The following is a 17,462-nucleotide window of genomic DNA, read 5'->3' on the forward strand; positions in this document are numbered from 1 at the left end:
TCCATTTTAACTCCCAAAGAGCCATACATGTCAATCCACTGTTACGTCCCAATTGGAAATTGGTGACGTCATGTTAGCACTAATTCGAACTTACTAGATGGGATTCGTCGTGTGCACCACATTTTCTTTGTAAAAACTGGTATTTATTGTTAGAAAATAAAGCTCGAAACGAGGGGTAAGACACAGACGCGTCAAGCCTCACCATTGATAGCGCAATTCATCGTAAATAGCTTAGAATTTACTATAACTAATATTACTCGAATGCAACTGTCACACTGATTCCGAAAATCTAAAGAGGCAACTGATCGACTTCTCAATTCTCAAAACATTCGACAGTAGCGTATAGAGTTGCGCTACATGCCTACATTTTATCACCGGTATACTGCAGAGCTACTTACCAATCAAGAATGTGGAAAGCTGTGGCGTTGTTTGTAATTCGATTTTGTAATTGTGAATGTCGCGTTCACGGCAGTTCATTTGGCGCCGTATAGATCAGGAAGAAAATGTGTATTCGAAAACTGCGTTGTGACATGGACGTCGCCATATCTGCTATTCTCTTTGATTAATCAACGTATCGCACCATTCAACATTTCGAGTCGGGTGCATAGAATTCGCGAGTGATATTTGTCGCTGGTGCGACAGTAACTTAAATTTGAGGATTTGAAAGGAGGGGGTACAATCCCCTTAACCTGAAGACGGCATTGTCTTTACCTCCCAAAGACATGTTTATACTGCCACGAGAATAATTTTTCTGGCCGCGTGATGAAAATTTACTAACAATATGCTGTAAATAAATATTTGGCAAAGAGCCATATCTTACACCCAAAAGAGCCATATATGGCTTGCGAGCCATAGGTTCCCGACCACTGTTATATACCGACGAATTAAATCATCAGCAGATCAATCGTAAACATGCCATCGCCCGCTCAAGTACCGTCGTACACGTGGTGATGGCGGTAATGTGACATTAATTACCAATAACGGTTGCAATACTGAATGCGGACTTACATTCTGCGAAAATGCACACAAGAGATATTCAACGGGGAGACGCAGCCTGCATCAGAAAAGATACACATCGCAGAGAATGTTTGCTACATTTTTGACAAGGCCCTGATAAGAATGTTGCAGTCCGTAGCAATCAGAAATTCGCTATCCCTGTCTGGTATGCGCTGCAATATAAAGGTTCACTGGTAGCAGATCGTTCACGAATGCCCTTCGGCTAGCCCACAATCCCGACTGCGCGCTCCGTCACTACAATTTGACGTATTCGTTTCTCTCATCACAGGCAAGATATTGACATGTGGATGGCGATGCGCTTAAAGGCAGAAGATTTGTGAAGCCATTAAACTACAGACAGATTACAGTAATTGGATACAGCAGAACAGATAGTTTCAGTTAGTGTTGATACGGAATTGAAGATGGCACAGTAGAACAGGGTTCTCTAAATTTGATAGAAAATGTATCGCTTTGGATTACCACGGTCTCCGGAAAGTATGCAGTGCGCCTTGATTGGAAAATGCAGGACTATCCATCTCATTCATTGTTGTGTTGGCCTGTTGAGGCTGACGATGTTCGATAAGCATCCATAACTGCTCAGTGCTCAGCTCTATCCGTCGTGACTGGCGTATGGCTGCAACTATACGTTACATAGATAAGGAAAGAAGTTGTGTGTTTGTGTTCGAATATATTATACTTGGAATCAGTAATGCTACCTTACAAGTTCGCCATTACCTTCATGGTTAGCTGTTTGAACTGCGTACCTTTCACACAGGGTCACGCTATCCACGCTGTAAACTTAGCCTTTGTTCTGATCCGAAGGGAATCTGAGGTGACCACATCTCCATAAGCAATAGCTCTATATCGACTATAGATCACGATACTGCGAGCATTGAGCAATGTGCATTGTACTGATACGATTGTGGTGACTTGATCGAAAGAAGAATTGCGTTCAAATTATAGTACTGTTTGAATTTATATGTAGAAATATTTGAATATTATTATTGCTGTGATTATAATCTTTGCAACCTTATATTACAATACAGATGGTCGGAATTGTAGAATTCATACTTCGTAACGCAAGCCAATTCATGAAGGAGTAGATTGAAAAATATACGATCAAGATGCCTAAAAGTAAGTTTAAAACTTATGTGAACGATATATTGAAATTTGTAATCATAATAAGATGAGGTATATAGTAGTCTCCATCCAGCGAAAATATACTAAGCTAGTGAAATGCATGGTTTGACGGTCAGGGGTCCGAATTTTAGATTCAAATTCAAGCCCTAAACCAAATGATTCAAACTTTAATTTCGTGTACCATTCCAAATTCCAAATTCTGTAATGACCACAATTTGTTGACTACCAGTTGTCCAAGTTCAAACCGAGATTCGAAATAATCATTAGTCTATACTAGATCCAAATCCCTGGTGTGCCTAATGTCAATCCAGGTATTCCTCGCCAAAACCAAGCACTTTGGCAACAACGTATTGAGCTTGAGCCGGTGGTTGACGGCTCCAGCCTAACCTGCGGAATCCCCTATATGATAAGAGTTGATTTTACTCGCAGCGAAATACGAATGATTGAAGTGAATAATTTTAATTATCATCAGATATTTAGTCTGCGTGAGTGTTCAATCTCGGATGTGGCAGTCGATAAACGTTAGAAAATGTGAGACTGTTTATCGCAAAGTATTGTCGCAACTTTCCTGAAATAAACGTACGTCCTTGATATTACTTGTGCAGCGACTGTTGAGGGTAAATAGTTATTCTTAATCACAGATATGCGATATATTTCATGGTTTTCCCATACTATGTATGAAAAGCTATGTAAAATTTCGCAAGTTATCTTGTATTGTTGATAACGCTCCATCGTATAATATTAGCACAATGTACTGTGCAGTGTACGCTAATACGCCTGAGGCGTCTTCGTACGTTCTCGATTAGTTATACAACCGGTTCTTGTGAAGTAAATTAAGCCTCATAGATATTACTGAATTAACATAGCTTAAAAAACATAATTTTGATTTGTTTCAAAATAGTGGATATGACTGCCGGGTATTCTTTACCGAAAGAATAGTCATTTAGTCACTAAAAATAAATGACCGACAGTGCTGTTTTATAAATTGATATGTGACCTCTTTAGTGCACTGCGGGGGAACCTCCCTCGAAATCCCTCCATACGGTGGAATATGTCCTCGACTAAAAACCAACAGGGTTCCGGCTGACATGAAATGCGAAGTCACCTGCAGCTCTGGAACTCCAAATGTCGAGCATGTCATATGTGAAAAAAATGGATGGACTGAGCCTGAAATAATCTGCACTGGTAAGTAATCATCATCCAGTATCTGGCAACAACGAAATCGTTGGTACAGTATACCCAAACACGGGCGTAGTCGGGGGGGGGGGGGACACCTGTGCCCCTAAAATATATTTGCGACTTAGACATTTCGACAACAACAGTTTTGCATAGGTCATTATGGATGATGTAAAGTCACAGCCTGTAAGTTTGGTTCGAGACATCGCTTTCTTAGGTTTCCTGACCACGAATCTATGCCCTTGCTTCATTGTTGAGATCATGCTTGACAAAGGTTGACGGTTCGTTACTCCACGTTTACGGAGATAACGAGTAGTAGGACCTTCCAGGTCATCACACGTAGACATCGGACATGGACAACTAGAAACTTCCCAACTTTTCGAAATTAGGATTATAGCTACACACTTTTTTCCAAATTAGATTGGAACTAAATTATGCAGTTCTCCTGTAGCATTTTCAGAAAAGTCGAAATTTGATTAGAATTAAAATTAGAGGATAAAAACAATTCACAAATTTATTAGAATTAGAATTATACCAGAGAAACATCTCGCAAATTAGATTAGCATTAGAGCACCGGCATTTTGCCCCAATTAGTCTACGTTTTGTGCGGCCCCAACACCTTCCAGAAAAATATTGATAAAATGCGTACCAAAAATCTAATTTTCGTGGCTACTTTACAAAATTTTTTCCAAATATATTTCACCTTGACAATGTTAAGTTATATAGTTTTACAAGTTTATTTCTTATTTTTGTTGCTTCCGCAACAGCCTGACCTCAAGGCCCACGAAAGGTTTCACTTGCTAAACATCACAGAAAGTCGAAACAGAAATGACATGATTCGGTTCACAAGCGTGATTTTGAAATGCTTTTAGTGCTGTATATTGTAGAAACGTACTTAAAGGTAACATGATTCTGATACTGTCGGCATTCTATGTCTTGGGCGTAAAGAAAAAGTCCATCCTGTTGCAAGAATCGGCACAAGCGACTCTCATCGCTAATTTTGACAAATTTGGTATTGAGGACGGCCAGCTTATTAGACCTTGTCGATATTTCTGTCGCGTATGTTTAATTTGTTTTAAATATACTTTTATAGTATATCTATATTTCTTCGGTCACTATATACATATATGAATAAAAATATTGCGTTTTGGCTAATAATATCTATTTACTATAGTGCGGCTCCCCAATGGATTCAGATGTTGAATGCGGCTCGCGAGACAAAAAGTTTGCCGGAATCTTGACGACGCAATCAATTGTCTGTCTTGATGTCATGCTCATGAAAAATCGTGACGTGTTAATTTCTTTCACTTCAGGAACGCCAACCGGTCTTATAGTTGGACTATTAGTCGGCGGCGTTATCGTATTGATTATAGTAGCTTACGGCTACGCGAAATGGAAGGCCAACAAGACGGATAAAAAAGAGAAGGCAAAATCTCCCGGTGACAACAAAGCTCAACCCCTGACCAGAGCTGCGAAAATAGCTGCAAGAAACGATATGATGGTTACCGGGGTCGTTTCACAAGCTGCCGTAAAAACTGGAATCGCGCCGCAGCCTCAATCTGAACCTACCGTGAGAATTGTCACCGGACAAGGAGACGACGAGTATAGACACAACTCCGCTTCGAGTCAATTCTCTAATCCGCCGGTGAGCTATGCTGTATGCTCTATTTTACCTACGATACATTGAGTCTCATAGGGAACCGCCATTAATGCAAAGGTTATCAAAATCTTTCGACTTGTGGCACTCTAGAACACTCGCGGCACACGTCCAAGAAAGTAGCGTTAAAATACAATTTCAGTTTCACGTGTTAATGCGGTGGCTTGGTAATGCTTGTTTATTAGAACATACAATTGAAAAGAGGTTGCATTGTTGACAAACATACCCGTATTTCGTCGTCAAATTCAAACAGTCTCACTCGTTCACAGCTTTAAATATCATTCAAAACAGGAAAGGTATGTTGACAAAGCACCAAAAAGATGGATTTTCCTCCTATCATGGAATAGTATTTAGTAATCATCCACTTTTGTGTGGAAAAAACGTTCCAAACAGGTATTTTGTTTCGTAAATCAGTGAGCTTCTCATCCGAAAAAGAGATTGCTTGATTCATTTGCTTCCAAATGAATTGATTGCCGATTTAAATTTGTTGAGAGCATAACTCGAGAAGTACCTAATGTTGCAGCACAAGCTGATTTCCAATCAATGTACTCATGATTTGCGGAATGATGTCTTGTTTGTGAGTTGATTCATTATAAGAGCTTGAGACGAATTAAATACTTTCTTTGAGGCGGAGGCTACTAGCCCAAATATGACGTTGTCGTGATTGGTGTCGTAGTCACTGCCTGAATGACTTTGAAAACAGGCAGTACTGTAGGTAGGTTGCTTCAAACAACCATAGCCTTAGCACCGATGCACTGAAGCTGCTGTTTGCTTCAGCATGCTTGTGGTATCTGATTATCATACGCCCACCTTATGAGGTTTTCTCCTCCTCTTTCATGAAATCCAAAATGTTCTCTGAGGACGCCGAAATGTCCATCGTTTTGGCAATGCAACTAAAAACGCCATTAATGACGCGTAATCTGGATTTGGACGGCAGTGACGGCAAGGTTGACTAAAAAATGTCAACCAAGACCTAATTTACGACCGAGCGGGTCTATCGGGAGCCGAGTTATAAAATTGTTCTTTTTGTAGCCAACACAACAGCATTTCCCGTAAAGATATTCATATTACCTGTTTTCTCGTTCGATATCTTAAATTTTGTGATTTGTAAAGGTGTCCAGCTGTCCATCTGGTCACAAAAGATGGTAAAACTATTGCGGTTACACCGTGTATTGGGAGCAGACTTGGACAACTACAAAATTTTGAGCTTTTCCGAATTTGGTTAGAATTAGTATTAGAGCTACTGAGCTACACCGTTTTTTCCAAATCAGATTAGAATTAGAGCTATACAGTTTTTTCCAAATTAGATTAGAATTAAAATTAGAGCTACACAAGTTTTTCCAAACTAGATTAGAATTAGAATTAGAGCTACACAGTTTTTTTTCAAAATAGATTAGAATTAGAATTACTGAATTAGCAAACTTGGAAATTGAATGAAATTGTGAATGGAAAATGAATACGGCAAAAATATATTCATATCAAATCGCAGTGCATTCCCATAATAACCACGAGAATGGTTAACGTCTGCACGCCAAGCTTGGATCGCCGCAATCGCCACCGGCGATATGATTCGAGATTTTGGAAATACGCGAAATAAAGCATTTTGAAGTGCTAAAATTAATTTCAGCTTCAAATTATTATTGTTGTTGTTTCAAAATAAGCTACTCGCCTGTGCCCAACAACACTATTTCAAACTAGCTCAAACGACTTCGGCGATGGCAACAGCATTCCATCGATGGAAAGCATGCTGGCATCAATAGACATATTGCCTTCACGTGTAATGGCCCCGACACTGCCAAGACACGCTTAGAAAACGGCATATAGGAAGTCCCCACAAGATCAATCTCCAGGTAGAGATAGTATTTCAGCTAGTAACATGTCTGGCTAGCCCAATATCGATTCATTAGTCGTTGGAAAGCGTTGTCGGGTATCGTGCGCAGCTCATAGTTCAAAATAGAATGACATTTATGATCATGACATTTTTTGTTGTATTTGCACTACTTTAATAAAATTACTTTTTTGTGGTAACCATGAGCATCGCCCACGTTAGTCAGCACGGCGTTGTACTAATGTAAAATTTCAGAAACTAGGATGTTGTTCGCAGACTACCAGCTACGGTAGGAGGTTATTATTATTCGTCACAATAATAACTATGACTACACAGTGCAAGTAGCGTTGGGACCCCGGGGAACCCCCCCCCAATGTTAAAGATATTTAAGGACACGAAACCGTCCAACTAAACGATGATACTCTTGATCAGTGGTTCCCAACCATTTTGGATGTCGGAGCCGCATTTCAAACTTGAGAGTACGTAGGGAGGCGCATTAAAACACTCGGGTAGGCTATATAGGCTACTTATAACCAAAATTGAAAGATAGCTATAACCTACCTTTGGATCTCACCAGCTAGCTAACTCAAAAGCATGCACAATTGCACATGCACGCACATGCAAAATGCACATACTTTTATTGATTCTATATAGGTTATTTTAGCATTGATAGACGCAGATTGGCGAGTGCTATATATTGAAATAAACCGAAAATGCATATCATTACTACAACATCCTATTGTGTCGTTTTTATGACAGCTCCTCAATCTTCATTCCAGCACTTAATGCACAAGTTTGCGGGGGATTATAGGCCGAGTAATATCGGACTTATTGCAATTTATACTTGACTATGAGCCGTTATTTTGATGCTAGTAAAATTGTCCCGAAATGTACTCTTCGTAGAGACGATATATAAAGGTCTATGACCAGTAGATCTGAGGATCAATCAGGATCTATCGTTGTCTGACGTGTATTCATCCATGCGCGTGACTCTAGTCTGCAAGAATTTTCTTTCTCTGTTTTCACTTTTCAGCATCGGCCTTGGACGACTTTAGACACAACTAATATCCCTCATTTTAGCATTCATATTCAGAAATTGACTATAACTATTCATAGAAGCTAACAACAACTGTCGTATATAATATTTTGTGGCATATTTAGAGGTCAATCGGAGCCGCAAGAAGGCTACCTTGGAGCAGCAAGCGGGAATCACTGCCCTTGAGGCTCTAATGTTTTGCGCCAACATTACAAGGAATAAATGTTGTTTGTGTAGCTTGTATGTATGTGTATTTTACTACTTTGCTAATCCCGGGAAATCCCGATCTCGGAATTTCAAGTTTGATCCCGAAGTCACAACCCTATGTGTAAGTAGGGCGATGACATTTTCAGGAAAACAATAAATTAGATTAAAACTATATTTAAAGCACAGAGACATTTTACAAATTAGATTAGAATTAGAGCATGGAAATATTTCACAAATTAGATTAAAATTAGATTGCTGGCATTTCGCTCTAATTTAGTGAAATTAGACAACTAGAATTATCTAGTTGTCCAAGTCTGATTGGGAGTATAAACCTTTTCTTTTGTAGTCCTATCACTCGACTGATCGAAACGGAGAAAGGCGTGAGCGTAACAAAAGTTCTGTGTCAGCACACAGCACAAGGAGCAAGCGATCACGTAATTCTGGCAGCGACCATGCCGGAAACCAGCACAGCAAGCACCGCGCGTACTACGACGAATATACAGAAGACATTAAATTTGAGAACGGCGGGCCCAAACCTGTACTGGAAGGGCAGTTATATTCCGTACAAGACAACGGCCCCATGCATCCGGACTACTACGGATACGACGCATATCAAGCAAACAACAGATACGGAGCTTTGGATCAGAATTATTACGCAAGGGATATTGGCTCATATCCTGATCATTATCTCGGCGGCATGGAAAACAACGCCTATCAGGTACACCAGGGAAAACCATATCATGTACCGGTTTGAATTAACCCCGGTGCCTGTGAACTGCGCCCCAACTGCCTATACTTGTAGTTGTAACCAGCTGGGTAAGCGATAAAACACTCGGTTTCTACTGAAAATGTCCCTTATGGTACATACAGAACAAGAGGTAATGCTGTAATCCGTTGTCAAAATTTAGGCCGCGGTTTAAACAGCATGCGTAGATTCAGGTTTGTGAATCCCTCGCCATGTAATATAGCAGTGTTTCTCAAACTTTTTCCGATTCGGTACTGCTTGATTCTGTGTACCACCTGGATCCGGATTCCTAAATGACTTATTTCAATCAATTGTGCCGGTATATATTTGTTATTTGCGTTTTAAATTATTTCACGAACATTGCTCAGAGTCCATCGAGATGATGTCCAGGCTATATTAAACGATTACGGCTCTTGGAATTAATGGCCACTACCGCTCTTGCTAACACTCCGTATTCGACGCAATGAATCCATACTTCACATATTCCGAACTATACTCGTTTCGAAATGGTTAAGCGTGCGCTCCTTATACCGATGAATTCGTGCTATCTCACAAGGAGATTGGTTTTCGTTGCTGCCGCGCAATAACATCAACGTGAAATTGCTGCCCAACTGAAATAATCGTTCGATAGCTACATCGTGTATTTGCAATGGTTTTATCTCCTGCTAGGACATCAAATCATAGACTATAATAAATAAATACAATAAAAAATGCCGAACCTTTGACGTACCACTTGGAAACGGTACGAGCACCACTGTAATATAGGAATGCATATACATTATACAGATATGCAGACGTGAAGTGTAATTTATCACTGATACTGTGTTACTGAGAGTATGTCGGTGCGGAGTTGACAGTAAAAAATCGCATAGAACAGGGCTACATATACACTTTCCTTTGATATGTCCCAGTCGACTAATCTTTCGTAGCAACAGCTTCATTTTAGTTCGTTCAAAGATATGAGTATGTCTCTGTCCAATATTTATCACACATTCATCATATTTCTTTCATCGTGTACATAATGTACGCTGCATCGATGCAGTATAAATATAGCTTATGTAGACTAGTACCTATGCATTAGGGCGGAGCATGGACCGGACATCCGGCCGGATTTTCTCACTTTGGTCGGAGCCGGATCAGTACTCTTTACTAAGAATATGACAGCCTTACCCTCTTCCACCCTCGAATCAATAGTTAAAGTGAAACGTTTGCGGAAATAAACCACATGTCAAGTCCAAGTTGGCATAATTACTTCAGATAAAGGTTGGGTTTGATCTTTGAGTTTTTAATTTCCTGTTTGCATTGTTTCAATCAATATTCGATACCATCCTGTGAGCACATAATTACTATCCAAGTTTTTCGGACCGGATCATGGTCATTTCAAGAATCAGGCCTTGGAGTCGGACCAGAACTTCAAAAAAACAGGATAAGAGTAGGACCAGAAAATTTTTCGATCCGCTCCGTCCTAATATGCATATGCGTTCACAATTTTATCAGATGGTGTTCTATAACTTTTCATGTTTCGTCTTTGAAATCACGTTTATGACCTGTTTCCATTAAATGTAGTTTTGATTGAGTGTATGTGGTTCATATATACTAGGGTAAAGTAACTGAGCAATGAGCATTTATTTGCTTTCAAAACTGTCAGGTATAATCGCGAGATGTTAGTGTTGAGGCGACGGTCTTGCGATGGTTTTATCAAGGTTGTATTCAGACTCTTTAAAACACAAACACAGGATCAATTTCGAAGCTGTTAAAGTCTACGTAAAGCGATGGTCGTCCGATTGACCGGTGAATGCTTGTGTTCTTGAACGAAACACATCGACGGAAGGTAAATTTCGATCAAATCCATTACCTGTAGACGAATGAAATGGAAAAAACTTGTACTCGATTCTAAAGTGTATGGGTATGGGTATAGCAGCAAATTGACGGTCGTCGAAAGAAAGTACTTGCGGTCCATAAATCAACACTCAACACGCAAGTGGCGCTATTAAATGTGCCTGTCACTTCCGAGGTAAAATCGAATTTTAAAAGGTCACCGCTACTAGAACAGATGCCGAAAATATCCGGGTTCATTTCCATATGAATATGCTTTTCAATTAAACTGAGGCTACGTCGTGATTTCTTTACCTCCTGATTCGGCATGTAAAATACCTAGCTCTTCGTATAGCTGCGTGTGCCTTGGGCCCGTTAAAGTATCAAGAAACCTCGTAGGCGTGGACGGGGATCTGCATAGTACCCGACTGGGAGACCGGTACTGAAGACTGTTGATACTAACAGCAGGCTGGTCGCACGGGGTATCATCCCATCTGGCAAACGATTGCAGCGCATAAATGGTAGAACCCGACCGATATAGGATTGTGAGCCAATATCGATAACCGGTTTGATTATGGACTACTATTTATGCGTAACAGTGTTTTTTTTACTTCTAATGGTCAATACTGATATTTATTTCAAAGTGTGATACATGGAATCGATATTATCGACGAACCGTTAATAATAACCAGTCAATCTCTAATAAATGCTACATATTGCTAAGATCGTCGGTAGAAATCGCCGGCGGCTGAATTAGATGACCACAAAATTAACACTATCTTCGCGGCTTTTAATAACACCGTGTGAACCAATCAACGAGTTTGGCGTATCAACTATAGAGCGATTTAGACTAGTTTTAGCACGACTACAGGCGGTCATTTTAATTGCTCTATTATTATTATTATTATTATTTATTAATAAAAGCATGTTATGGTGCTTATAACAGCATGGTCTTTTGCACCACGTGACAAAAAATTCCATCACTAGCACAAGCTAACTTGCAAATACAGTACATGAAACTCTCAGTCAGGAGTCAAACGTAAATAATTATATACGGCGTCCCGATGATGTTACAAAATCGATTACGTGTTGTAATATATTGGTGTCTGTCAATAAGTTTTCCAAGTCGAATGGTATTCTCTTTCGATGCGCACGGTTTCTTAGTATTTGTCTGCGTTGTTCTAGTGTCGGACAATCCATCAAAAAATGGCGCACGTCTTCGATGACTCCACAATGGGCACACAAAGGTGTCGCAGACACCCCTATTCTGTGGAGATGTCCATTCAATCCGCAGTGTCCCGTTCGTAACCGGAATAACGTGGATTCATTTTTTCTCGATGCTTGTCTTGGAATTGTCGTGTCGATTGTAGGCTGGTATTGTCGATACGTTGCTCCCTGGTCAGTACTTTGGTATTGTCCATTCCAGATCGACTTGCAATGGCGGAACATTAACGTTGTCGCGTCTGTTAGTGGTAAATCGTAGGTCGTGGTTTCATTTGCGATGTTTGCGGCTTCTCTTGCAAGTCGATCTGCAATTTCGTTGCCTCTGACGCCGGAATGTCCGGGTATCCACGCAATTGTAGTTGACATGCTTCTATTCTTCAAGCGATGTCCTATTTCCACGATTTCATTGATTATGAAGTGTCGAGCTGAACGGAAATTGTGTACGGATTGCAGAGCACTTAGGCAATCTGTTAAAATGATGGAGTCAGTAATGTTGTTTTGGTCTATCCAATTCAAGGCACATTTAATGGCACATAATTCTGCTGTGAATGACGAGAAACTGCGGTGAGCAGCGTGAGCAATTCTCAGGTCAATACTTGGCACATATACCGAGTATCCGGATCCATTCGCGGTCTTCGACCCATCTGTGAATATAGTCACTGAGTTAGTGTAGGAAGCATCTAGAAACTCCCCGACTTCGATGGCTATCATGTCGCAAGGTGACTCGCGGGATAACGATCTCGACAGGGTTGAATCAATTACGGGAGGATGAATGGTCCAAGGGGCAATTAATAACGTCTCGTTTCCTCGGATGGTCGCATTTTGGTCGAGTGTCGAGCTTCTAGTAAAGGAATTGAAAGTTCTGAATCGGTTATTCAATAGCGTGTACATATCTTCCCAGCTGTTCTCTGTCAAGCCGTGGTTTGGATGATCTCGTTGGTGTAATAGATTCAATCGGTATTTTAGGCACAGATACAGGTGCCTTACCTCGAGTGGCATTTCATTGCAGGTTGCCTCAATTGCACATATAGGCGTACTCACCATACCCCCACTGCACAGTCGTAATGCCTTGTTGTTGATTGTCTTGATCTTTTTCAGATACGTCTGCGGAGCGAAGAAGTATGCCTCCATTCCGTAATCAATTACAGATCTAATCAGTGTCCTGTAGAGTATTAGTAGAGTGTGAGTTGATGCGCCCCAATCCGTCCCTGTTAATAGTTTGAGAAGGTTCATGCGTTTGTTGCATTTGCCTGATATATAGTCAATATGAGATTTGTAGTTGAGTCGTCCGTCAAAAATAACTCCCAGGTACTTGTATGTGCGTTCATAGGAAATCTTGTTGTTTCCTAAAAATATATCAGGATAAACTATTTTTCGTTTTCTCGTGAAAAGCAAAGCCACTGTTTTTTCCTTGGAGATGGTAAATCCCCAAGTATCGCACCATCGACTTATTGCGTCTAGTGCCGTTTGTAGTTCAGAGGAAATCTTTTCAATATCCATCCCCGATTCCCATATAGCAATATCATCAGCAAATAATCCAATATTCGTGGACACCATCTGCGGAAGATCGTTAGTCATTATTGTGAAGAGAAGAGGGCTCAAAACGCTCCCCTGTTGAATACCATTTTGCAATTCTAATTTGTCGGACAAAGCTGCACCAATGCGTACTTGAAATGTTCGATCATTCAAGAAATTTTGCAACCAATGCAACATTTTACCCTTGACGCCCAGGTTTGACAATTTGTGGATAACCGCTCCTCTCCACACGGTATCGTATGCTTTTTTGATATCAAGGAATACTGCAACCGCTGATCGCCCGTTGTGTATTGCTTTGTTGACGGAGTCATGCAAACCCAAAACATGATCAAGTGCACGTCTACCGCGGCGAAAGCCGCATTGTGATGTATCCATGTTGCATTTCATTTTGTGCTATGCACGTTTGGAGCGTGCTAGCAGTCGTTTATGGTTTGGCACGTTCGCTGCGATTATCGTCAGTTGAGTAAATAGTAACTACCATGAAATAGAAGCCCAATCACAGTTTCGTATCGACTATACGTTACAACCTATAAACTATATTTTCAGAACCCCAAAAGAGGACATTTTCGTTTCCGGCAAGTAAAACGAAAGTAGCATTGTTACGTTTAAGTGTGATAACGCTTTCATTGGTAGTTACAGGCAAAAGTTACAATAACAGACACAAAAACAACAAATCAAATTTATTGTTCAGATTCAGCCCAGGAATACTTTGCGGTTGCCTTAACTTTTGACAATAACGAATGAACATTTCAACGAGAGAATGTCGAACAATGTTTGCAAATCAAGGCAATTTGTCGGGATACCTTTTTTAACCAGCGCATGCTTCATGAACACAGTAGTAACTTTTTGTAAATAAATACAACGTTTCGACTAAAAGAAACCGCGACTCCTACTTGAAATTTAGAATATGTTACATCTACTTTCACTCGAGTATCAATACTGGCATCACACGATCCGATTTACTACGCAAGGTACACGACACCTCGGCCAAAATCTACTTTTACAACTGCTTGAGTACCTATGATACCTTTGATTTTAAACTTTTACTTGAACTATAGTTTTAGCGTGTCTAAGATATCGCGACTTCTACACGTAAATCAGTAAAATGAACGGCATTTTTATACGCCTAGATGAGTAGCAATGTTGACTAATATCTTGTTAGAGGTACAGAACTTCAAGATACAATTGGTAATACTATTCAATGCTGACTAATCTGATCACATGTGGGTACGTATCAAAATAACAGACCAATCACTCACGGGTAGCGTCTCTGCGGCATCTCGTGATTCTGTGGGAGCGACGGGTTCGCGGGACTTGACATTGAAGAATCGCACTCCATGTATTTCCAACAGTGATCTGACACTGTCCGCGAATTTTCGCATAGGTAAGGAGACCTGTTATGTTCCTCGCAGTCACTAGGATCGCGATGATCCGCCGTATACGTAAAACAATCCCGCTGGTATGCAGCTGGACTCGTAGTTACGATGTCATTCGTGCTACCGAAAAACGCGGGTAATTCGCATCCGCTTGAGCCCGAAGATTGGCTGGAATGCGCAATGTCCCATGCACCGGATTCCGACTCCGTTGCGATATTAGATTGCCTATCGAGGGCTGCTCTCACTTCGTTGACCCGACACGAGATTCTCCTGTAAAAGCGTATGGTAAACTACAACTACACCATATTTGGTTGTATTCTGCTCAGGATCGGACAACCAGATACTATTGTTCTCTAATTAGATTAGTTGAAGCGGAATGACGGCAATCTAGTTCTAATTTAACTAGTGAAATGTTCCTATCCTCTAATTTTGATTCAAATCTAAATTTATGGTTTTCATGAAAATTCTACAAAAGAACTGTATAGTGAGAAACGAGCAAAGTTTGGTGCACACTGTACAGTACATACATTTGCTATGCTCATGCTTATGATGATGAACTTTGATTTGACTTCAACTGGACTTGAATTTTGTCGCATTTGTTTCGAATTCGTTACTCTGATTCTAATCTAGCTTGTGAAGAGTTGTCCAATGCTCACTTCAACTCGGGATTAATACGATGTAGATCCAACGGCTTCAACCCGTCTAGTACAGTATCTACGTTTTTGGCGAGCAAGGCAAATCTCTCCGTAAAAGGTTCGATTGAGTTGTGTGCTTGGTCGCCGCGATGTTCGCTGCTCGGGCAAGGAGAAAAGTTCGAACTGCAGGCTCCGGGAGTACTGGTAGTCACTAGCGGTGATTTATTCTCGTCGGGCCCGTGAGCGTCTCTCGAAGCAGTGCAGTACTTCAACGCGGTCGCGATTGACTCATTCGGACCGATATTGCTGACAGGTCCCGACAAAATGCAACCAGATATTTTGCGAAAGTGCGTCTCGCGGTCGTCTGCGGTGTTTGAGTGAGCGGGGTGTTTCGGCTTTGCTGTAAAACGTATTTTACTGCTCGATTATGAATCAACATAGCGGTGTATAGCAGACCAGACACATGTGCAACTCATCCCAATCTATCTACTATAGCCGTGGTCTCTTGAGAGAAATTTGTCTAGACACGACGAACAGCCAAACGGAGTCATTCACATCAATGCGATTTTGGAAGCATTGTGTGCATTGTTATATCAAACAGGCTTCAGGTGTATGTATCAGGCTCAAGTAATCAAGTAACATACGTATAGTATCTGGCTTTAGTCAATCGATTCAATCGACATTATATTTTGGATACAACACGAACGAAAGCTGGGGACTGCTCCTGGAAGATTTCCAAAGTTCCAAACTCACTAAACATTTACAGACTATAAGGCACACTACTCTCGCAAACAATCACATTGAATAATACACTACCGGTACTCGAGGATCTTCTTTGAGGAACAGAACTTCAATATACAATTGAATAGTATATTCATATTGAAGCAAACCCGAAAATTTTCGGCTGAACTCGTCAGCAACAGTAGAGAATTAGATAGAATATTGGACATCAATAATCGTACCACGGGTAGGCTACTATAATACACGGGCCTAAAGTAACCATAGCAGTAGGCCAAGGTGGGTGTCTGATTTACAGATTTTATAAGTCGACTGCTTCCAGTACTTTCATTGTACCGGTATCGCAATCAGGTGGTAATTTTAATTGATGACATTACTAAATAGTAAATGATGGTTCTGATGTTTTTACACGAGTCTGGAACAATTATATCACCGCGGAAACGGGTAAAGTTCGGAAAGTCATAGTAAATCTTATCACTTACCTTTGCGAAGATGTTCTGGTACCCTCTTACGGCGACCAGTGCTGAGCATTTGACTTCGATCGGTTGATAGGCCTAGCCTGTTGTAACAGTATCCGCTTCTGATAGAATTTGAATGTTTTTCAGAAACCTACGCAACAACGAAATGTCGTAGCAATTAAAGTGGACATAAAACAGCATCCGGAATATAGCTTGTTTTACTCCTGCTGCTAGGTGACATTAAGGTTCAGCGTACAATCATGTTATCAACAACTGATACTATGTTCTTGAGTAAAAAGGTCAGTACCTGTCTTGTAGCACGAGACTTCTTGTCGCATAGTGACACCGGTATCGCTTCGGGACCGATATGTCTGCTCACAATCTGTCCTACCCCCGGTGATCTACAATGTCTTCTCAGCTTCTTCAAGGTTAACAACCTATGATCAGTTTTGGAATTTTCCATCGTATGCTTCTCTGCAACAGCATAGGCGATCTGCGATCACACGTAATGTTGCTAAATGTTGAGAACAGAAGTTTTGCAGATTCATACGGTGGTGGTGGTTGTGTGTTTATGAAATCAGTGACCCATAGAGTCGTGCCTAGCAACCGATGTTTCCTCGTTATTTTAGTGTTTTTGTCGTTTGAAATTGTTGCGAACCCAAGATAAAATGTTGACATTACAATGCACACACAATGTGTCTACTTTACTTTATGATTGTAACTATATTCGCAGCGGCATTTGCGATACCGTTGCGAAAGGTCTGTTCTTCAGGTAGATCTAGTTTGGCGATGTCACCGATGTCTGCAGTGTCAACGATCTCAGTGGTGTCAGCATGTACTATGCGATCATAATCGTAAAGCTGTACACGAACATGGTGTGATGTCTGTTTGGAAA

The 17,462-nt window shown here is 40.7% G+C and overlaps 2 protein-coding genes across 2 annotated transcripts; one reads left to right on the forward strand and one right to left on the reverse strand.

Annotated features, from left to right (window-relative positions):
- The first annotated feature begins 1,280 nt into the window (after positions 1-1,280).
- On the forward strand, positions 1,281-10,362 carry LOC145454424 (uncharacterized). The gene is made up of 4 exons (XM_080332420.1): positions 1,281-2,130; positions 3,142-3,321; positions 4,626-4,957; positions 8,387-10,362. The coding sequence occupies exons 1-4, from the start codon at positions 2,121-2,123 to the stop codon at positions 8,792-8,794; spliced, it is 930 nt and encodes a 309-aa protein (XP_080188546.1). The 5' UTR covers positions 1,281-2,120; the 3' UTR covers positions 8,795-10,362.
- Positions 10,363-10,469: 107 nt separating this feature from the next.
- LOC145454422 (uncharacterized) lies at positions 10,470-17,211 on the reverse strand. The gene is made up of 6 exons (XM_080332417.1): positions 16,875-17,211; positions 16,592-16,718; positions 15,393-15,771; positions 14,620-15,006; positions 10,916-11,094; positions 10,470-10,640 (listed from the first exon to the last, which is right to left on the reverse strand). Exons 1-6 carry the CDS (start codon positions 17,028-17,030, stop codon positions 10,546-10,548), a joined length of 1,323 nt encoding a protein of 440 aa, XP_080188543.1. The 5' UTR covers positions 17,031-17,211; the 3' UTR covers positions 10,470-10,545.
- Positions 17,212-17,462: the final 251 nt, after the last annotated feature.

The sequence above is a fragment of the Botryllus schlosseri genome, chromosome 13 (assembly GCF_051294905.1).
Source record: "Botryllus schlosseri isolate E-star chromosome 13, Bs_hap1, whole genome shotgun sequence".
Lineage (NCBI taxonomy): Eukaryota > Metazoa > Chordata > Ascidiacea > Stolidobranchia > Styelidae > Botryllus > Botryllus schlosseri.

Excerpts from the sequence above, each read along its gene's own strand:
- LOC145454424 (XM_080332420.1), top strand. Across the intron at positions 3,322-4,625 it reads GCCTGAAATAATCTGCACTG|GAACGCCAACCGGTCTTATA; the intron begins GTAAGTAATCAT and ends CTTTCACTTCAG. Across the intron at positions 4,958-8,386 it reads GTCAATTCTCTAATCCGCCG|TCCTATCACTCGACTGATCG; the intron begins GTGAGCTATGCT and ends TTTCTTTTGTAG.
- LOC145454422 (XM_080332417.1), bottom strand. The coding sequence starts at position 17,030 with ATGGAAAATTCCAAAACTGATCATAGGTTGTTAACCTTGAAGAAGCTG. Across the intron at positions 16,719-16,874 it reads AGTCTCGTGCTACAAGACAG|GTTTCTGAAAAACATTCAAA; the intron begins GTACTGACCTTT and ends GTTGTTGCGTAG. Across the intron at positions 15,007-15,392 it reads CGTATTAATCCCGAGTTGAA|GAGAATCTCGTGTCGGGTCA; the intron begins GTGAGCATTGGA and ends ACGCTTTTACAG.